General features: G+C 39.6%; 1 protein-coding gene across 2 annotated transcripts in view; it reads right to left on the bottom strand.

The window, feature by feature from the left end:
• Positions 1 to 23,409, bottom strand: part of RNF130 (ring finger protein 130) — a 52,547-nt gene that overhangs the window by 8,108 nt on the left and 21,030 nt on the right. The window contains exons 3-9 of one of the 2 annotated variants that reach the window (XM_032197248.1): positions 22,130 to 22,380; positions 18,515 to 18,586; positions 17,010 to 17,092; positions 10,194 to 10,290; positions 9,090 to 9,294; positions 6,928 to 7,021; positions 3,998 to 4,188 (exon numbers count right to left, since the gene is read on the bottom strand). In XM_032197248.1, coding sequence (XP_032053139.1) covers positions 4,173 to 4,188; positions 6,928 to 7,021; positions 9,090 to 9,294; positions 10,194 to 10,290; positions 17,010 to 17,092; positions 18,515 to 18,586; positions 22,130 to 22,380 — 818 coding nt within the window. In that variant the 3' untranslated portion in view covers positions 3,998 to 4,172. Of the gene's footprint in view, positions 1 to 3,997; positions 4,189 to 6,927; positions 7,022 to 9,089; positions 9,295 to 10,193; positions 10,291 to 17,009; positions 17,093 to 18,514; positions 18,587 to 22,129; positions 22,381 to 23,409 lie in introns of those variants that run through there. The other variant, XM_032197249.1, reaches the window with a different exon arrangement.

The following is a 23,409-nucleotide window of genomic DNA, read 5'->3' as shown; positions in this document are numbered from 1 at the left end:
AGTATTGCGTATTTCATCTCCCTTTTCTCCACCCGCTGAAATGTTACACACCGCACAGCCAATGCTGAAACGAAACAAAGAGGATTCTAAAAGCTCGGTGCTGCTTTTGTTTTTATTACATGAGATTCAAACAAGGGCTTAGGAAGCAGACAGCCGAGGCAGTCATTTCCTCTGTGTGTGGGGAGACTTCCACTCTAACTGATTCGAGGGAGAGATTTAATCAACAGGCAGACAGGTCATCTGACAACCAACTTTTTAAATTAATCTGAAAAAAGGCACTGTATATCCAACACCTCCAAAATTCTTTAGTGTGATGTCTTCTGGCCTCTTGGCAAAAGAAAGTTAGCCCCCCCACTTCCAGGGAGGCTGCATGGTTTCGTGCAGATACAGACTGCTTTGCTTTCATATCACCTTCAGGACACATCATTCATCCTTTTTTGTAATGTTACGACCGCCTCACCCCCTTTATTTTGAAAGCACCTGAATCATGTAATTTTTTCCAGAGAAAGTAGTCTTATTACTACTTTCACAAGGATTATGAGCATACTAGACAACATTTCTAAACATGTTTTTTTTTTTTTTAAACAAAACAAAAAAAAACCATGTCAGCATGCAACCTACCTACTTTCCCTTAGATAAAGGACACCAAAACAATACACTCCTCCTTACTCAGTTTGTTAAATCAGATATATGTATTTTTTTAATGCTTAGGCAGTTTTTTTCCCATCTCCCACAGAAAAGCCCACCGGCAACAAACACGTTGCTAACCCTCTGTGAGCAGGGACGTGCATTTCCAGGCATCACAAGGAGGGCAGGATAGGCAGGACACCACAACATGCCAAGGCTACCCCCAGGTGCTAAGCTTCCAGCTGCTGCTTGGTGCTTTTCCACAGACCTGCAGGTGCTCTACTAACCAGATCAGTATCATCACCCGCATTTTCCAGAGAGGGAAGCAGAGTCAGCAGGGCAAAGCGACCCAGCTTTTTTGCTCATCTCGTAGCCAAATAGCAGGAGGTAGAGAAGGCTCTGAACCCATCGCTCCGCCAGCCAGCACCACTACCCCTGCTCGCAGGGGCTCTGGCCAGTTCTTGTTTGCAAGAAGCTAGGGGGGAGTTCACACACTAGCACTTTGCCTGGTGTGATTTCTTTTTTCTCTTCATGCAGAGAACTGCTAGTCATTGTTTAAAAATACAGCATTAGTCTACAGGATACATTTACTGAATAAATATAGTTTAAGGTCAAGTAGAAACAGCCACACTTCTAAATTCAGCTTATGAACCCGCTCTTCCCATTTTGCACTTACCAAGATCAAGATTTATCCTTTAGGTATACGAAACAAACGGGAAGTCAGCATTCAGTTTTAATAAATGAAAGGTAATTCCTCAGTGCTCTCCACCACTATTCTCTGTTGTACAGTTACAATGAACTTTTCAGATAACTTGAATTGAGTTTGAGTTGTTCTCAAACTGTTCTCAAAGTTGTTCTCAAAGGCCTGCTAGCCTGGAATTTATCCCCGTGCCTACCATGGGATGCTACAGAAGCACACACGACGGCCAGGAATTGCACCAGGCCTTGCTGTAGCGTTAGCTGGAAGCATCAGCTGGTGTTACCATTCTATTTTGAAGTATTGTAACACCCTCAGGGTTGCTAATCAGGGCCACCTATGCCGTAAGCTCCAGTCCCTCCACATATCTGGCATTGCAACGTCTTAATGTGGAAACACAGAGAACAATCTCTATCTGTTTTATACACCCTGTTGGTTAAGGAAGAGAGCAGGATTATTTCATAAAGCATCCTTTCCTCGAAACACGTTGTCTAGCAAGGTATTGCTGCTCCCTCTTGAGCTATAACACGTAACACTGCTCTGTCACCCCAGTCTTGCTCTCTTTGCAATGCCTGGGCAAAGGGACCACCCTCTCCTTTCCTCCCATTACTATTACGACAAACTATGCATGTGTCATTCAACTTTTACACATGGATACCCGAAAGCATAGCAGACAACAAAAACTTTGGGAATTTCCTCCTTGTGTCTACCCAGTGCAAAAAAAAACCAAAAACAAACAAACAAACAAACAAAAAGTTAGTGAGCATCTTGTAATGTTGCAGTTCATCTTTGAACGTATTTATTTCATTAGCAGGTTAAGCTTTATCTCTAGCCTGACCTGCAGTTAACCTAGAAAATACTGTCTGTATCTGTTAACATGTTGTGGAGATAGTTGTTAGAGGCTCGAAACAAATTTTAAAAAATATGGCCGTAGGTTATTTAGATCCCTAAGGAGGGAAATGCAGCAGAAGCCCTGCCAAGAACTTTGCTCCCAAGATCACTGAACTTCTCATCCTGCTGCTGCTCTGTAGAGGAAATGTGAACTGGAAATGTTTGTGGTGCCCTTTGCAGCTGGGTCACCACGCTGCTCAGGCTTTCCCTGCACATCCCTCCCAACTGCATTAAAAGGCACTTGAGGATTTTTGTTCCAGAAGACAGGCACTAACAAACTCACCTATTATGCCACTGGTGTTGAGAAGTGGGTGAAGAAAGTAGCACTTTTATTTTGTAGCCTGTACCCTAAGTTGTGCTCTGTCCTCATTCCTGTTTCTTTTTGGCAACAAAGCTCAGTTGACAAACATTTTTTCCAAATAAACAGTTTTCAGACCCAGCATGCTTGAGGTTTTTCTGCTCCTAAGTACAATGGGGTTTTCCATTCTTTCAAAATACACTTACTGCTCTATTGTTTTCATGTTTCTTTCAAAATTTCACAAGGACACAACAAAAAAATAATTCTATTAAGCGTACTGAAGCTATCACATACGTCATTTTTAATTATAAAAGTTGCCTTCTCAGCCAAAACCTACTGGACAGATAAGAATTAAGCAACTGTTTTAATGTAGACTCTGGCTGTGTTCCTAGATTCTAAAAGTGCCTATACATAAAAATAAAATTAAATTTTCTATTTCCCAGTACATAAAAAAATTAAATTTCACAGTAAAATTGGTTCCCTCAATTCATTTAATTAAATTAGAAAGTATTTTCAAATATCTACATCTTGATACCAGAAAAACAAAATACCCCACGCCCAAAACTCAGAATAGGCTTTGACTTTATCAGTTACATTTTCCTTACCAATCGTTACCTTCACATATCCATCTCGTTAACTCAAATATTAGCATTTGGCTGTGAATCAGATATGCATGCTTTAACTGACTGTTGTGAAATTACTCACACTCTGCTTGCATAAGAAAACTAGTGTGAAACAGCCTTAATGAGGACAGGAGATGAGGGAAGTTTTCCCCATGCCTCCCCCCACCAGTAAGACGACACAGCAAGAAGGGACGTGTTTGCATAGAGTTTCTATATTACAGAAAAGACCGTTATCAATCTTTCACGTTCTAAACTGAACGCCAACTAACCCCATTGCTAATATGAAAGAAGGTTTCAATGATGACGGGGGGGGAAAGCGGTATCTTTTCACTTAGCATTGGGAAGGAAGAAATGGTTTAGATTAGCTTCACGTTTAACAGAAAAGGTGGGGTGAAAGTAACAGACAGAGGTGGTTTGATTTGTTTCTCAAGAAAAACTGTTGCAAACCTTCAGCAGTGACTGATCCTAAGACAGATATCATACTGCAATCCTCCCAGGATGGCACAGGAGTGTTATATGAGAAGAACAGGAAAGAATGTTTTTATTTCATATCAAACCTCTGTTGTATTCAATGTAAGCCTGGTATATACCAGAATGTTTGGCCCAACTTCTTTCCCCTACCAAGCTGGCATGCAGCGATTGCTAATACTTGTTAGTCACTCCAGTGCTGGATAGCATCATAAGTAGAAATCTCACACAGTGTCGGTCTTGTTAGCATGGTGTCCCAAAACGAAAGGAGCAGAATACAGAACTGCAGAGATGGAATTATATAAAAGAAATGAAACACCTTACAAAATTTGCAAGGGGCTGTCAAACAACGCTTAGACAAAGTCCATGAAAAATAAAACTCACAGAGTAAGATTTCATAATTAAAGTTCATTTATTTCTCCACTTTTTTCCTTAATACAAAGCTTTGGCATCAGCAAATTTTATGAAAAAATAGAATGTACTAAATAAATGCTTGTGCTGCATGATCGATAAATGATGCATAAAAATAGGTGTCTCTCTCCAAGGCAATCGTCCGGAAAGCATTTCTTCAATACCATTCTGCTCTGTGGGGCAGAAAAAAAAAGTACAAATAGTTATCTTAAAGTTAATATTGCCAATACTTAAAAAAAAAAGTTAGTGAGAAATGATTAATTATACAAGGCTAGAGCATTAAGAGGTCAGTACTCGTTACATCATTCTTACAGGATCAGTAAAACTGACAATATGACCAGAGGTTTGAGCAAGTTTTGAGGAAACTCCATCTGCAAATGAAAACTTTCTCTAAGTAGTGCTGTCCAACACTTCAACTTTTGGGACTTGAAAACACAGGTATGCAGTCATTTCTGGTCATTGCCTAAGAAACAAAGTGGGATTTTTTTTTTCCTCCTTTAAATCACTACCTAAATCATTTAATACTAACAGTCCATAAATACTATGAGACCGAGAGAAAGCAGTTGCCCCTTTATTATCACTTAGACAATGTTTAGTTTTATCAGGAACTGTTTAAAAATACATATTTGTGTGTACACACACGTATATATGCAGATAAATATGTGTATATACACAACTCCAGAACTATTGCCCTGAACAAGTGTGTTTAAGCTATGGGAACAACATTGAAAGAAAGGATCAGGACAAGTTTTTAGGTTAGTTTTATAAAATATTTGGCACCTGTTAGTTGTATCAGCCTATTACATGGCCTTATTCTTGCAAATGTCTTTTTCTGGCAAGAAAAAACCCTCAGCTTCCTCTTAAAACGTCATAACAGATGTAGGGTATGTCAGCATTGCTTTTTATATGGAGAAGCACAGCATAAAAAGCAGGTATGCTATTATATTTAATGGATATCACTGTGAGAGCTGCCACATAGTTGGCATGATATTCAGCACGGAAAGTGCTTTGTCTGGCACTGGTGAACACAAAGTTTCAGTGAACCAACAAGTTAGTGGCATGCACACATTCTGCACTGTCTAAAATGAGTAGCGGAACCTAGCAGCAGTTGGGGAGGCCACTTAAATCTCAAAGGATTCAGTCAAAAAGCTGTTAAGTTAAAGGCTACAGCTAGATAGCTGTTATCTATAGAAGCTTTTTTTTTTTTTTTTCTTAACAGCTCTGGTTTCTGCTATTGGCGGTTTTCTTGAGTGTCTCAAGCATGTATATACTCTTATTTTCATTCTTATCACTGTCGAAAGCAGCTCTCATTACATCAGTGTACTCTTTTTTTCTATTAAGGGAGCATCACTGTGAAAACACTTCTCGGGAAGCCCTGACGCTGTGAGAAGCAGCTTGCCCTTTCAGTAAAAATAGAGCAGAGCTGATTGAGCAACAGACAACAAAAAGAAGAGCTGCAATGGAAAGGAGAAATGCAGTTCCTGTGAGTACCCATAGCTGGATGAACTACATGGATACTACACAGACTACAACTCCTTTGTCTTCTTCCTAACGATGTGCCCAGGAACACAGATATTCCTGTTTTGCATAAACACAACTCATCTTGCTCCGTGCTTTCTCAAGCTATTCTGCAGTGCAGATTAGCAGTGTTCAGCTACAGTGCCAACTTGCACACAGATAGTTGCAGTTTCAGGATTTTGACATATGAGAAAAGCAACTAGAATATTTGATTAGGCTATTTGAAATTTTAAAACTTTTCTCCATTAAGCCCTTTTGGAATTAGCATCTGAAAAGAGGAGAAAAATTAAGATTTGCAGATTAGTGGTAAACAAAGATTCCTGATAAACAAAACCTTGAAGACCTGAACTTATTATAACCCTTTCCTGAAGACGAGCTTGAGACTGTCCAAAAATTTTACACTGGAGACTACTAGACATCCTGTTGAGAAGGACACCTTATACTTTGAGGGTCATAGTGTTAAAAGAAAAAAAAAAAGCTCTCATCTCAAAAAAACAAAAAGTGGAAATTATGTTTATAAAGCTACATTTCCATGCTGTACAGGAGAGATAGCCTCGTTGAATATATCTATATATCTATATAATGAGTCCAGATGTTTTTTACATCTAAAAGGAAAACAATTAGATGTACCTAGCTAATGTATCTGCAGAACAGATTTATACTTGCCCACACATAGAACTACAAATAAAAAAAAAGAAAGTCATGTGCTAGAGTAATTTCTTGTCCAGCCTGTCCAAAGGAAGGCAGTGGAGGGAGCCCATAAAAATTAAGAATGCTTGGACACTGAAGTACTCCTTTGAATGCAATTCTTAAGCATATAAAAGGAAAGGTCAGAAGACTGGTCTGCTATATCCATATAAGATAGAAGAAATGGGAGTGTATGCATTGCTTATCTCTCTCCCTCTCCTATCAGTAAAAATATAGTTTTATATCTAGAAAACCACCTTTTTTTCTGTTTCTGGAAGTGTGCAAACTAAAAAAAAATATATTTTTTCATAATATGAAACAACTAAGAAATTGAAGTGGAAACTGTCAGAGGTGACTGATGGTAGTAATTTCTGGTTCTGCTAGGTGAATTTTGAACATGGGGATTCAATGACAAATCCAATGTTTACTTAAGACTATTGATCAAAAAACAGTTTTTATTTTTCACCCTCCCACGTCTCCACGTTGCAAGATTTCCAATCAGACAATTCAGCTAAATATACGTTCAGATGGAGTTTAGACGTTACCCAAGAACCTACTGTTAACAGAGACTTCAGATTTGAGAAAAGCAGGAAAGGCATTTGATATTTTGAAAAAAATGCATTTTTTTCCTTCTCTTATTCATGATATTTCTTGCCTGTGATACACACCCACCAGAAACAAATAGAAACATCTAAATATTTACTTACTCATTAGCATTCAAGCTAGCTGTGGCTTTGATGATCATGTAGCAGAGTGTTAGGGCACTGAGGAGGCCAAAACTGGCAATAATAAACCATTCTTCTGTTGACAAAGGAAAGGGAGGAAATCACTCGTGGGAGAAGGCTTATGTCAAAGCGATGCCAATATTTCCCTCAAACACCACTGGCGGAAGGCAAGAGGCTTCTAAGCCATGACTGGCACCAGGAAGTGAAGCAGAAGGAGGTTAGCCACAGTTACTGACTGGAGAAGGCTAGCAAAGAAGAAGTGGAGAGAGGTGTGGAAAACAAGCATGGCACAACAACATTTCCTGGCTGAGCCCCAGGGTTAGTGATAAAGAAAGATTACTTAACAATGTGAAGTGAAATGCAGGAACAAGGGGAAATGTAATGAAAACTCCGTCCGCCCCCAAGTCAGGAGGAGGACTGTCATGGTTGGTTTAGGTTTGCTGAGATGCATCTCTTCACATAAGCATGCCCAATATACTTTCACACTTCATTTGCGTCTTAACACACACTCCCCTCCACCCCCTGGCTCTGAATAAATGCTATAGAGTTACTTTTAAAAACAAAAAAAAGATAGGATCACTTATTCAACAGTAAAAACAAAACTAGAATTTTCCATTTAATAGACAGAAATACAACAGGAAAAATAATGTCAACGTTAGTATATAAATACAGACACATTAAAAAACAACAACAAAGACAACTATTAAAGAATGTCCACTACTCAAAGTTCTCTCCCTTTGAGATTAATTTGGCACATCGTAATGGATAGGATACAAACGCTTTTGCTGAATATGGTTTTTGGTTTAACTCATATGCATCAAAGAATGCATGTGTCATCCGCAAAACCTGAACATCTGAACAGCCTTTTCTAAAGCTTTATTTTATAAACACTGTCAGAATGAACTGTTGCTGATATTTCTCGTTTTATCTTGGAATCCCATCTGCACAAGATACTTACACGACAGTTGGGAACAGACAGGAAAAACACCTTCTGTAAAATTAAGTAGTTAAAGTTTCTGTTAAACTACAGAGTTTTTCCACCCATGACAAAGAGCACACAAACATATCTGATGTCTGTTCAATGCATCTAAGAATGTGGCGAGTTACATGTTGAACACTGCAGGACAAAGTGAGTTACTGGTCTGGCAAAGAATCCAGATTTTGTATTTGGATTTTTTCTTCTCAGATCAAGACGTTTCTGGATATGGGCTATGTTTTTTGTGAGATGGCGTTCTTTTAGAAACACATTTACTTTGCTGCAGCGTCTAAAGAGACGCTCTGTAATGGATTGTATCAATTATACTGCTTCTTTCATCAGTGGCAAGCACTGACTCCAAATCTAGATTATAGATGCACATAGGGAAAATACAAGGAGGAAATTAGACTGCATGAATTCTATTTTTGCAGTTAAGCCAGAAAAACAACCATTCATGCATTAAATCGAGACTCCACAGCATATGGAAAAATTATGCAGTTCCACACGTCCTGAATTTGTTACAGCGCTATCATACATTAAAACCCCCAGGTAAGATCCAGTCAGTGGACATTTCCCATGCTGTAAGCTTTTATACATTAGTGGTAGAACTTCAGGAACAGTTTTCTGAGGTCAAAAACCGCTTGAACAATACTCAAATGTTGGTATATCAAATAAATATATATGTACGTTAATGTATATATATTTTAATTCACAAATTTTGTAAGAAAAAACATCTGCTAAAGGACATCAGAGTTCCAGTAGTAATGTTCACAGGGGAAAAAGTGTCTGCAGATAGAGTCATCAGCTAACATGTTTATATATGTATGAATTGTTGCATGTAAAGTATTCTGGAAAGGTAAATAACAGTTTTGGCAACCCAGCTTCTCATACTGGTCACCAAATACAGAAGGATTACTTTGTCGCCTTTTTAGTTCATCCAGTGCTCTCTGTATGCAGCTCTAAATGGATATACTATTAATAATGAAAGCGTTGGCACTGCTGTGCGTTGAGTTCTCGGTTTCAATATGGAGCATACAGAGACACGGAGGTCACCTCTGTCTCTGCAGGGAGATCTTTTATCATGGCCCTGCAACACAGGGCAACAGCAAAGCGAGTGCCATGTACCAGGGAATGCCTAGAAGTGTAATGGAAGCCAAAGAAAACTTACTTGTCACAGCAATGTTGATCTCTCCTGACCTTGGCGTTAGCTCTCCGTCCTGGGGAAGCTGTGACATCCCAGAGGTGCGCAGGGGTTCCAGGCTGAGAGAGCTGTCGTTGGCAAAATCACCCAGTGCTGATCGTCTGTTAGCTGGCTGGCTTCTGGTGAGCCTTTCCATGTCAAAGGCCACGTTATCTGTACACGGCACATTTGGCTGAAAGACAAAGCGATCCCGGCGTTAGAATGGTGAATGTTCTACACGTAGCAAACCCATAAATTGAGCAAAACCGCACAAAGACTTTATTCAGCTGCTGTGGCTACCCTCAGATCACACACGTGAATTAGTAAGTCCTGTCTGAAGTTGCTGCTTCAGTCCCCTTTAAATAGTGGAAAAAGAAGCAGGAAATAATACTAAAAATTCAAGAAAGGGACTCAAACATGCTGGCATCCTAGCCTGTGACTGTAGAGTTGAGAATTGTCTACTCTTTTCCCCTTTTGTCTCTCCTCTGAGAGAGCATTGCTCCTACCTGGTAGTTTTTTTTAACTCATATGAGAAAGACAGGAAAACTTCCTTGAGGTTCTTCAAGTTTGTTCTGTTGCAAATTAGTCAGCAAAAGCAGCCTGCTGAGATCCTATAAGCCAAGAACTGCTTAATACACAACTGAGGAAAACCTACTGGCCTCAGCCAGGGCACACTGAGCAGCTTTGGGCATGACTTTCAATGTGTAAACAAACCTGAGCGTGTCTACAGGAGACCACAACATGAACTAGAGGTTTACAGAGTAAACTTAGAAAGGAAAGGTTGAAAGAACTTGAGAAAAAGTGAGAGTACAGAGACCATAGCAGACTTTCAGTAGATTAAAAAAAAAAAATGGAAACATAACAGAATATTCTCAATGAGCAACCAGGGAAAAGAACAAAAAAACCCACACTTTATCATCAGCAAAGAAATTGGTTAAAAAAAAAAAAAAAAAAAAGAAAAAAAAAGAAAAAACCCACACCCTTCTGACTAGGGGTACTGGAGCACCCTACTCCCTTCCTCCCCTAGAATCATTCCTCATTCTCTGGGTCACAGGTATAGAAGTAAGAAAAGCTTTTAAGAGTCCAACTTACCACAATTCCCAGGGCCTTCAAAATGTTCAATTTACACATTGGACACGTACAGTGCTCATTAAGCCACGGATCCACACAGGCTTTGTGGAAAACATGCCTAGGAGAGCAGAGATGGCACATATACAACTTGCAAACCATTATATTATATAACGAGAACTGCTTTAACAAACTTCTAGATTGGTTCTTTAAGTCAGCAGAACAAATTCCAGAATTGTCAGTATTCTGTGCTAACTGCAGTAAAAAAATCTAAAGCTCTTACTGCCCGTTACTACTAGTTCACTAGGAAGACACATTCAAAATGAGGATTTTTTTTTTCTTTTATCGTAGTTATAAGCAAGCATTTTGGCAGAATAACTAGGGTAATAAAGGCCTCATCATAACATTGTGTGAAGTCTCATCTCAGTTTCTATGCAAAAGCTGGCCATGAATTAGGTAGGAAGATAGATCCACCAGAAGTCAATTTTATTTGAAAGGTAGTGCAACCAACACAGACACACTTAGGTTTGATTTTGTAAGTGCTTTTATAATTAGCATGTCTAAGTGAAAGAAGAAACAAGATTTCAAAAGGCTTTTTCCTACATTTTTTCTTGTTATCTGTAAGGAAAACATGGCCTTTGTCATATGATGGTCATAGGAAACCAAAATCTTTCAAAGATAAAAAAGGGCAAAACAGCTTTTATTTGCACAGCAGGGAACTTTGCACTACAGAAGAGTCTGAATTGGCACCTACATGATTTGCAAAATCTTCAATCACATATATGAATATAAACCAATGTAAGGCCAAAGGACTACGCAGAGACCGCAACAACATAACTAACTTAAAGGAATCATAGGAATTGTCATCCTTGCTTTTCAAAATGCAAAGAACTTTTCTGAGCATACTCAAGACAGAAATAGGTGTCATCAGATTTTCTACATGATGCAGATTTAGCAAACACTCATAGCCACCCAGCCTGAATAACTGTCTATAAAAAACCTAGACCTTTCATTTCTAGCAGCACTGGCTCCGGAACAAAAAGCCAGGAAGAGCAGGCAGACCCAACCAGGACATACAGGTGATCATGACAAAGATCAGCACTAATAAGAGCTGCTTAACCAGTGAAGAGCTGGGTTCTGAAAAGCACAGATGAAGAGGCAGCAGCAGAACAAGGTGTTCCTGACATCTTTTCGAAGCATTAGCACAGGCTGTAAGAGGTCACGCATGCCTCCATAGCAGCATAAAGTGGAGATGCTCTGCCTCTCCTCCTTGCTCTGTCTCAGTAAGCTTACTGTGGCTTATTGTGGGGGTTATAAAACCGAGAGCAAATGATGCACCTTAACAGATTATTCTCCTTTAAAATTTCTGAAGTGATGTGAGAGTAAGCCCTCCTGAAACTGTAAATAAACATGGAAAAAGGCTGTACATAATTATGTTTAGCTACTAAGGCTGATGGAGATTCTAAAGTATACCAACATTAAGTCTGTCAGCTTAACAACTATCTATCTTACCCGTACTAAGTGAAGATGCATAGACTTAGAGTGTCATATAATCAACAGAAGATGCACAGGGAGCAAAAGAACCTTGTTCAGCTGTATTGCAGACATTGAGGGAATAAGAACTTGAAAAATGAACATATTATTAGGCATGGAGGTATGCTGAAGCTGCAATTTGACAATATAACAGCATTTCATGCATTTCTACTGCTCTTACAGCATAACTTCTGCCTTCCTGGCTGGTCAGCTAGGAAGCATGGCAAGCAGACCTCCCTGTCCCACAGTATATGTGCTCTGCTGAACACATCGGACTGCTTTGTCAAGCAAATTTAGCAATGTGTCCTTTAGCAATACAGCCGTCATGAAAAACAGGATATGTATACTGCTTACTGTTCGAGTAACTATGAAATACAAACTTCTACTGCTAATCGTTCTTGGGACATTCCCTTTAAAACAAAAAAGTAGGAAACTGTTTAGAAGTTCTGGGTGATAGAAAATGGTTTGAAATCTTCTGAAACACATAATGACGCTATTTTTCTACGTTAGGCAAATTATGGCTTTTAGGTGCTTACGTTTCCTTTTAAAATTCCGAAGTCTGTTTTTTAGAGTAGGACAAACCTGAAAAATCTCATATTTTGGGAAAGAGCAGACATCAAGACTCCACAGCAGCATGAAAACAGCTTTAATATATCGTTATCTGCTAATCAGTGCTGTAGAAGCACTCAGCTCAAGTGAAGCAGGCTGCTGGTATGGATGCCAACATGCATCCACTAAATAGTACAAGTTATTTTAAAGTCATTAGCAGTTTGATATAGTTCGAATGCACCACAATAGTTCAACTACTTTGGTGACCTCTTCGTTCTTTGCTTTTAGTTCCTAAACCTTCAAGGATATTTATTAATGTGTTTCAGAAAAGCGCAACTCCCCAAAGGTTATGTATTGATTTAAATCAGCATTGCTCTACTATTTATGCTGTTTATCTGTCCCTCAAAAAGCTTGCTGATAACATCATCACAGCTCAGGCTCTGTCTGGATATCTCTTGCAAGAGTTAATGATAAACACATAATTACTTTTAAAATTTGGTCTGACAAAGGTATCCCATACATTTTTCTGCCCTCAAAAACCTTCTCCATCTTCATATTTCTGTCATTTTTCAATAATGAGCTTTCTAAGACCAGAAATGTGATGAGCTCCTAACAGGATGCCCTAGGTCACAGTGGTGGATGACATTCCCCTAGGAGCTGTGCATGGGGGAGCCAAGTGTGACACAGCTTTTGCTGCTCGGGGCTGGAGGAAGCCCGGCCGGCAGCCAGTCTGGAGGCACTGAAGGAGTCTCCCATGCGGGCATAACTCCAAACAGGTGACCTGCAGGTATTTTTCCACTTTGTCAGCATGCCCAAACCTATCGGGCTCCAGCTCGTAAAAAACACAAAAACACTGTAACCCCAACTCTGTTGTGCAACACAACTTCTTTGCAGCATTTCAGAGAAAAAGGGAACCAGAGAGCTCTTTCACTGGTGTAATGCCTCTGAATTAGCACATCCCAAGAGGAGGAGGATTTGAAGGTGTTTACAAATTGCCTTAGGGCACTCCACTTACTGCTCCCAGCACAGCAACCCACCCAAGAAAGCTGAACAGCTGCTGGAGGTGGTCTTCCTGCTCAGCCCAGGGAGGGCAGCCCTGGTGCCCTCAAATACGTGGTATTGCTGGGGGGAGAGGGGGGACCATCACCAGCAGGTAGCAGAGCAAAGGGGGTGTGTATGTGGAAGCACTGCAGTAAGTGGAAAGGACAGCAGTAAATGTCAATTTGCTCTGTTAAATAGCTACTTGCAGCAGTACAGAATCGAAGAGATGTAATTCTGGCTTAGTCACTTTTGCCACTTACCTCCTTTTTGCCCAGTGTGGGAAATATTAAGAATTTGGCTTAAAACTCATTTCTTAACGTACTCACTTAACATTCAGCCTTGCACTATATTTTTTCTTAAGTTTCAACTTCCACTGCTCTATAATCTTGCTGCACTTCATAAAGTGTTTGCTACTCCTTTAATTCTTCCTGCATTGTGATTGTCTTCCTTCCCAGGCCATCTTTCTGCCTTTTCCAATATCATTCTCTGTGCTTTTCTCTACCTTTGCTGTCCCCTTCCCTTATCTTTCACTCACTATCTTTCCTTCATACTACCCCTTTCCTGATTCCTCTTTATCCAGTCATGTCCTAGATGCAGCAGTGCGATGAAATAAAAACTACTTGAATAAGGAAAATTGTCCACCAGGCTTTGGGATCTTTTGCTAGATTCCTTCTGACATTTGCTTACACTACTTATTTTTAACTTACATGATGACATTCAAAAAGACAACTGTTCTTCAGGCAGCAAAGTCCAAGAATGAGGGCTGATTTATCCATGTGCACAGAAAGCTGGTTATGTCTATAAACTGCTTGTAGTGAACACAGTTCTCTCTGAAGCACATCATGCTATGAATGATTGCAAATAATAAAGTTGCATTTCTATAATTTTCATTTTAGTTTTATTTCTAAATTGGCCATTATTTCCAACCTTCCACAAAACTTTACTAGTAGTTTTTTTTTTTTTTTTTTTTTTACAGACTTTTTAGGTCTGCTCAGCAGACAGTATTTTGCCTGCTGTCTGTCTGTCCAAACCAGACTCTTCTCTATAGAGATAAAGTGACAGACCATACTTAACTGTAGAGAAAAATTCTGGTACCAAAGGGTAACGCTACTTTTAAATTGATGAAAGCAGCAAGGATGTCATATGTCAGTGAATCCTACTGTCTAATGATTATAGCTTCCTCAAAAGGCACAGTATGAAAGACTCCTAACCTTTCATTTGCTTCCTCTTGGTTGAGCCATTTTCTCCATGATTTTCTTGCAATTTATTTTCTCATCAGTCTTAGAGATTCTCCTGTAGATTTTTTTTTTTTTTTAATACTAACTTTGCATGTTGCATTAAAAGGAGAGGTTGAAATGTCAGGAAGCAGAAAGTGGTTAAATCTCCAAAACAAGACCTGAGGAAAGACACCTCAGTAGACCGAGAAGTTTTACACACAACTGAAACGTATCTGGCTCATCTCCGCAGGAACTGGTTGCTCCTTCACCCATTCAATAAGTATAAAAATGTGTTGTGGAAAGTATCTATCCCAATGTTCCCACCTAACCAAGATGGTTTTGCACCTAACTCAAAAAACTGCAGCAGATGAAAAGGGAGATTTCAAAAAGAGAAGTAGGAAGTGAACATGAAAGGCATTATAGCACCTTTGGCAGGACGGTAGTCTGGGACTTCAATGGCCTTATATTCTGTTCTGTTTTTCACAAGAAAAGGCTCTATGAAAAGGCTTGATTCCTCCTTTTCGTGGGTGGATTGCACTGGGGGAGGCTGTGTGGAGGTAGCAGCCAGAGGCACTTTCATGCAGCTCCCTGGAGCAGCTGTGACCAGGGAGCTTCCTAGCTGCAGGACCATGGCTCACAAAAAGGGTCTGAAGGAAATGGACTTTTAGAAATAAGTGATCATCCTGGTTAAATGGTCTTTGTCATATCTGCTGATACCAGCAACACATCTATTGCTTGGACAGTGGCAGGTGTTTAACTAGCGCAGTTGACTTTTAGTCACAATTTTGCCTCTTGTTTAGTGGGAGAAGGTGGTTGCCTGTCAGCTGAAGACTCTTCATTGGCCAAAACATCTCTGCCCTCTGCTCATTATCAGAGAGAAAGACATGCAGGAGTGGGACTTCTGAACATCCATCGCATACTCTTGAGCTTCATAGTACCACTCTGAATTATAGAAGTGATGTTTTCTTGAGAGGCGGTTTATCCATCACCTTAGTTTAACACTGGTGAGCAATTTCCAGATGTTTCTCCTCTAGTTTCTAAATAATCTTCCTTGTAAATCAAAGACTAGTGCAAAACTTCCATATGCAAGCTTTACTTGAGATTACAGTGACATAACTCTGAAATCTCAGCTACTGGGAGTGCATTTTAATGGGCAAGAGGACATCATCTTCAAAGGAGTAAACATCACTAAACTGTAGAATAGAAACACACACCCATCTGCATGACCAAAACCTCCCAGATTTTATTTTTAGTTTTCCTTACACACAGATCTGACTGAGCTCTTCTATTTCCAAGTATTTTAATAGGAGTTTCTAAACAAACATTTGTAGGTTATAGTAGCTAAACACAACACTGAGAATCTAAAGCAGTTCACTGTTTCCCAGAGAGTCCAAGAGGTAAAGAACAGAGAAAAGAAAGATGAATTAAACTTTGTTTCAGAATTAGCATACATACATATTTTGATCGGTAAGATATAAAAGACTGTTTTCCTTTTATCATAATAGGAACTCATTATGCATTAGAAGAAAAATTATTCCAGCTACACAGAGCAGCCTGCAGGAGGATTTACAAGACTGATAATGAGCTGCTGTGCACTGCTGCTGTGTGACTGAAGCTCGACTCCGACACTGTGACTTAGATGCTTCTGGTGCATCATGCATAACACTATTTATGTGCCAAGCACAGGACAAATTAGTGGAACTTGGCTGCATGTATGCAACATAACTTAAGCATTTTTTGTGTCTGGAGATACAAAGAAAGCTTTGTGTTTCAGAGTACAACGAAAAGATGACCTTGGTAACACTTAAAGCTACCAAAAATTACTGATTCATTGAAACCAGTCACCAGGGGAAAAAACACTTAAAAGCATCTCTCAGAGAGCAAATATCCTGTAACAGCTCAAGAAGAGAAACAAACTGAAAACATGTAAATGTCAAAACAAAAAGCTGTTACATTTTAAGCACCAATGCAGAATACCCAGCAAGTAGTAATCTTCGAGCACAAGCCTAGACCACATTGCACTGGAGAGACCAGAGAGAGATGATAGCAAAGCAGTTGATTGATGTCAGAGGAGGTATGAAGGTTGGAAAGCCTTTTTGTTTCACAGAAAGCATTTCTGTTTCCTGCACTGTTTTAGAAACCCACAGTCACTGTGCAGAATGCTGCAGCTATACCTTGTTCATCATATTTTGACTTGTGTAAGCTCACTGTTCAATCTTTAAATCTGCCCCCACCCCCATAACAATCTTAATAGCTCCACTGCTGATATGCCTGAACTGCCCATCTTTGAGATCATGCTCTTGTTTTATGTCCAGTGCTAATAACCGTGTCAGCATCCGCTTTCACACCTGGTTTCATACTGAGTCTAAAATAAAACGGCTGTTATTGGGTCAGGAAATATCTAACAAATGTGTCTATAAATTGCAGTGTGTATTTAACATGAAACAAAGCAAAGGAGCATGAAGAACAGTTTCCAAACAAAGCAACTTTACTAGCTTACTTGCACGGTAAGATGCGAACAACATCGTTCTGCTTGTAACTCTCGATGCAGACAGCACAATGATCAAAGTCTGGGTCTGTTTCCTAAAATGAATAGAAAGGAAATTCAAGTCAAGAGTTTAGGCTATGACAAAGGTAAAAGTAGTTGTGACTAGTACGTGAAGTGTGTTGTGCCAGAGTGGCTATTACTAAGAAGATGCAAAAGTAATGACTACGTGGTTAAATTCCAACATGACTTGAAAAAAAGAAATGTAATCTCAAATGTAATCTCAACTATCCACTCATTTGGAGTTAGTAACCGACCATTTGAAGCACAAGCTAAGGCCTAAGATGTTTATAATATTTGTTTGAATCACCAAAATATGGTAGGGACTTTCCTACAGTGATTACTTCAGCTTTGAGGTAAAAAAAAAATACTTTTTTTTTTTCCCCCTCTGGGGGGGAAGTATGAGCATTCTGGGATTCCCTTCTATAGCCCGAACTAGGGATTTTTACTTATTTCAGGGGAGTCCCATGTTTTTGTGCACTGCTTACTGGCAGAATTACCATCTTTTTATGCAGACACGAAGATGATGACCAGTGACTGGCTCCTCTCCTTTCTGTTTTCCAAAAGCTATGATTATCTTACTCATTTTGTAAACCAAATGAGAATTTAAAACTTCCACTGTAAAAGGGCTGGCTTCATTTGGACATAGCTATGGCACTGGCAATATATATATTTAAATGCTTGGGCCTGAGACACAAAACAGACCATGCCTTCTCTTCCATCAAGTTCATTCTTTCCGCAGCTGGTGAGCTACTAACAGAACAGCAAGCCTGGAGCTGCTGCAAGGCAGCCAGCCACTGCCTGGTCAGAGCCAGCCACGCTGCACACAGAGAACCCCATGGGCTGCTCTGACAAAGGGCAGGCTTTGTCATATGCTCTGCCCACTTGCATACGCACCTCACTCTGTACTGCAACCTACACCTGGTTTTGAAAACAGCATCTTTTCTTTCAATATGGAAAATTTGTGTTCCCATACCCACAGAAAAGGTTCAGTGTAGGAAGCTGCCTTAAAACAAAACTCCTCCCCACCCACAGGTTACTTCATATTCATGTTTCATATGAGAGACTGTGCGTTATTACCTGCCTTTTAAATTCTTTTTTATTTCACACAAGTTACATACAAAGTGATTCTAAGCTTGCAGCATTTCACATAAACAGTGCTAGCCCCATGTACTCCTACCAGCAAAAACACTCAGCCAGCTAGCACACAAAACCACTCTCAGTCAGTTACCAGATGGAGTGCAAGAAGTACTTAAGCAAGAAAAACTCTTGAAATGTGCAGACTTACAGCATACATCAATACTAAAAGTTACACAAAAATATTGTGCCGTAAGATGAAGCAAGTCTCCAACAAGGAAGGTGAGATCATAAATCAGAAGCAAAAGGAAAAGCTGAGAAGTAAACCATTTCCACTGATAAAAATTAATGATGCTCAAGTTTATCATGTTGAAGTATTATACCTTATCACCCTTCTTTACTGTCCTGGTTGTCAATTTACCGATGGCTTTCTTGGCAGCATCTCCAAGACGACGCTAATGAAGTGAGAAAGAAGAAAACACAAATTAACCCAGATAATCAAGCTTTATTACCATCGTTATAATGGCTTACTTGTGCTAGATAGTAACATTGCAATACACGCCGTGGTGGTGGACAAACACACAGGATAAAAAGTGTACACAGCAAAGCCTGCAATTGGAGGTTCATCAAGAAAAAAAAATCCAACAGCAGAGCACAGGAAAGCACTTGACACATGTGGGCATAAACCTCACAGACTACATAAGAGTCCACAGCAGTTACCCAACATGTGTGTGACAAAGCTAATGACACCCTGCCCACAGGATACGAGCTGAAGCAACATGCCTTCCTGGTGATTTCCGGGATCCTGGGCTCGTATTGATTTTTATTCAGTGTGCTAGAATACACTCTGTTCTCTTAAGCTCTTTTTTTTTTTTCCCTCCCTGAGCAGGCTGATCTTATTCTGAGACATAACAGATCCTCAGTGTAACCTAGTTTCTCTCCTGCTATTACCTGAAGCAACCACTACCAGAGAAACCAAAAATTTATGGGTCACAAAATCTGAAAGAGACTTAAATAAAGCTGAAACGAACACTGGTTTAAATATTAACCTCAATCTGACTGCACAGCCCGAGCTATTTTTGCTGTTTATGTTGTTTTTATGACCACCACCGTCGGATGGAGGAGCCATTCCTGCGCTTGCAGCGCTGGTTCCTGCTGCAGTGCCCAGTTCCCAGCCAACTGGGGATGGCTGCTGGCCAGCTGGTTCGTGGGATCCCAGAGCCAGGGCAGTAAGCAGCACTGAGCTCGTGTTTTCTTGTTTCAGGAACTCAAGACGTCAGATTGGGTTTACATTTACTGGAAGAAAGGAAGTTTGCGTTCTTCATCCTTCACCTACCTTGTAATAAGTACTCTGCTTTTGACAGCCAGATTCTGAGAATGCAAAAAGAAAACACCAAACACTCCCATCCAGCTTGGAGCATTTTGGGTGTCCACAAGTGGGCATTTTGTGTGTCCACCTCCAATATACTTGAAAAATCAAGTTCTTCTTCAGTTTCTCCCCAGCCCATACACTTATTTTTGCATACAAGCCGAAGCTCAGAAGGCTGCTTTTACTTGATAAAGACCTCAGGAGGCCACTACAACTGTGTTTATTGCATCAGGATCACTGTACCAACATTACTCAGGGATTATATAAGCACACAATTTTGGGGGTTTCACAGAACAGCTCTTTCATTTTAAATTTTTTAGAACATGGACTTGAAATACATACTACAGTGTTTGGAGCCTAATACACTATCAGGAACAAAGGTGGGAAAGGGAAATTTTACGCTTCCTGAAGTCAGATATCTCATCCTAGCTTCACCATGTGAGAAACTAGTTAATTTAGGTAAATCTAAATTACATATCCTAGAACAAGCACGTTGGCCGAGTACCTAATGCCCAGAATACACTGGAACACTGCTGGACTGGATTATCACTGCACAGCCAAGCACGATTGCTTAAGAGAAGAACACTGAAAAGGCAAAGTGAGGCATTTCACTTAAATGCCACCTACCACCTACATAATAGCAGGTGGTATATGTGGTTATACTGCATACATTTCTATTTGTGCTATATGAAGCCTTTCAGAAAGAATATAGAATCACATCTTCATGTCAAAACCATTAATGTCAGAAAAATTCTTTCTAAATGTGTGTATTCTCATATAAACTATATAAAGAAATTTGACAAACGGTAACTTTCTTTTCTATTTAAGAGACTCCTATTTAAGAGATTCATCTCTTCCACTTTCTAATTTTAACAAATAATTTTATATGCTAACTTTGGAAACACTCAGCATTTGCTATTTCGTTAAGTTAGGGCACAGGCACACAGCATATACTTGCTTTTAAAACCCACAACCACCTTGATGGAAAAGGCTACCAGTACATGCAAAGGAGTTTCATACTTCTGGCGGAAATGTACAAGAGTAATCATGTGAAATACCGGTATCTACTTGCACTATCTATAAAACACTGCATGTTTTTGATGTCCTTTAAAAAAGCGTGCCTCTAGACATAAGCTGTGATCTTGTTTTTCAGTTAAAGCAAGTTATTTCATCGCTAACAGCACAGCCTTCTCTCGGAGAGCTCTCAAAGCTCTTCAAAAATAAGCTGTAGCTGTCGCCACCTTCTTATTAAAGTTTAATACGCTCAGCTTTTTAAACCACATAAAATTTTCATCAAGTTTCTCCTGACCTTTGTAAAAATCTAAAGAAAGAAAAAAGGTCATAAAAGCCCTCTCCCCTAGGAGCAGCTGTTTTGAAACACGGACATTTGGAAGAAGCCTAGAACCATGTAGGGGATGCAGCGGGCACAATTTAGTATTCCACAGATATTCATTCAGTAACAGTTATATTTAAACTTTTACCATCCCAGGGGACCACGCTAAGTACCAGCTACAGTGTGGTCATTTAAGAATGACATCCTTAGGAAAATCTACAGAATGCCCATGGGACCTGCAGCATCAGACACTATTTCTAGAAACTGAAAAGGAAATCCTTTTTGTCACAACTGTGGCTTTGTAGGTTTGCATTTGTTTTAGGTTTGACAAAGTGCTTTAAAGACCCGAAGTGCTGCCCCAGTGAGCCCTTATGCGTTCCCTAATATGGGACAGGACTAGAGGTTGGCAGCTTTATAAGATAATTGACAGAGATGCACAGAGACAAAGAGCACAGTGGTTTTCCTGAGGTTTACTGACCCTTCTCAATAAAAGCCAAGGCACGCAAGGAGACAGTGGGTCATTAAGTCCACGCTAGTAAAACGTTTACTTCTAAAGTTTAATCCATGTTTAAGTTGATGACTTCATATATTCAAGATATCTGAGCATGGGCACACTTAATTGATTCAATTCAGACGTAAGCTCTTATGTTAGATGTGAAAGAGGATGTAAGAAAGGCAAACTAAGCAATATTTTCTCCAGTATGTGTGACCAGGAGAATTAGACAGTACACATCAAGTATCATCTTGATGAAAGCTAGAAGATAGCGCAGGTCACCTCTATCTCTTAGTTTTCTTACCCTAACGTTCATGCATTTATAGATGTTGTATAAAGGCATTCCCAAACTGAATTGCCTAATTTATTACTAAAGCTATCCTTAATAACATGGATAAAATTAACGATATTAGTTCCATGTTCTACCACACCATACAAGATCATTCACTATTTAACTTCCCTCTCCATCCCCAAATGTCCTTTTCAAAAAGAAGTAATATGCTGTACAGTATGTATTAGTCAGCCAGCACAGGTTCTCTCTTCCTCTTTGACTTGCACTCAAAAACAAATATTTTGCCTCCGTTCTTTTCTTTCCTGTCACATAATAATAGCTTGTATTGGTGCTGCTCAGGACAGTAACAATCTGCTATATAAAATCCCTGCCAAGAAACATGCTCTGCCTCTGAACAAAGTGGTTTTCAACACTAGTTTGATGGACATTCCTAAGAAATTATTAATTCTCTATAGACTATTATATACAGAAATATCACCTCAATTTAACAGGGAGAAAAAAGCGCCCTTACCTGATTCCTATCACGTGCACTTGTGTACCTGATCTTCTGGATGAAGTAAAATATTAACCATGCTGAAGAAATTATCATCAAAACAATGAAAGATATTGACACAAAGACTAGAGAGCCCCGACTGAAGTTTTTTGGAGGAACACGGGATCCCACTGCTATTGCCATCAGGACAGAGATGTTCTTTTCCAAATAGTTCAGGATCTCCTTGACCTTTGATTCTGTAATCATGACAGCAACAATGTCTCCAGTTCCTATAAAAAGAGGAAAAATACTTAATTCATATTTAAAATTAACATCGCCTGCTACTCACAAGATTTTCTATATGCAAAACAATTTGACAACTTAAAGCATTTAATCTATGCTACCTATGGCATAAGGAACATGCTACCGGGCACTCAACTTGAGGCTTACCCTTCAAACCCAGGTTTTCAAACTAGGGCATTAACATGCAAACTGTTTGCAGCTCCACACATCGTAACAGGTCTCCACCAGTTAGATTAAACAGTACTTCCCACGTTGTAACTACTGCGTGCAGTCTGAACTCATTTTAGGGAGTGCATTTGTTCCAGATTGGGAGCTGTGATTACCTGAATAGGCAACTCACAGAAAAAACACGTTTAGAAAATGAGTGGTCTTGGTACGCACAGAGCTGAGTACAAGCTGCTCTGGAGAGTTAGGCAAGTTTCCCGATGTGGTTATGAAGATTGCATGTACGAGAAAGATTGTCAAGGACCTGCAAATCATAATTCCACCAAGGATGCAACAAAGCCAAACTTCTACCTGTACCAATTCTCTGACAGAAGTGAAAGCAAAGCAAATAAGCCTGGCTGGAAAGTGGAGCAGAAATGAAAAAAATGAAAAAAGTCTGAGTAATGATTTTATCATCCATACAAAGACGTGCTCAGTAAGGTTGTGATCAGCTTTATCAACTCCATTTTGACTGCCTAGCCCATCTGGTTTTTGTAGTGTCTTGTCCCTAGTCCACCTCACATCCCAAAGGGAAAATCCTTAGCACAAAGGCCACAAGAATCAAACTACAAAACCAGACAAAAAAGAATGAAATCTGCAGAGCTAAGAGAGCACCTATGCTTTAAATGCAGAATTCCCCCGTCCCCTGTGAAAGGAGATCTTTAACTCAGAGGAATTCTGATCTAAATTCAAAAGACAGCAAAATTTATATTAAAACCAAAGCAACAACAACAAAAAAAAAACTTTGAGTGCCATTGTTCTTCTTCCAGATCTGTACTGAAACCCTTTTTTCCAGACCTATTTTCAAAATG

The sequence above is a fragment of the Aythya fuligula genome, chromosome 14 (assembly GCF_009819795.1).
Source record: "Aythya fuligula isolate bAytFul2 chromosome 14, bAytFul2.pri, whole genome shotgun sequence".
NCBI lineage: Eukaryota > Metazoa > Chordata > Aves > Anseriformes > Anatidae > Aythya > Aythya fuligula.
The sequence above is the reverse complement of the archived record's forward strand: the minus strand, read 5'-3'. Positions and strand labels throughout refer to the sequence as shown.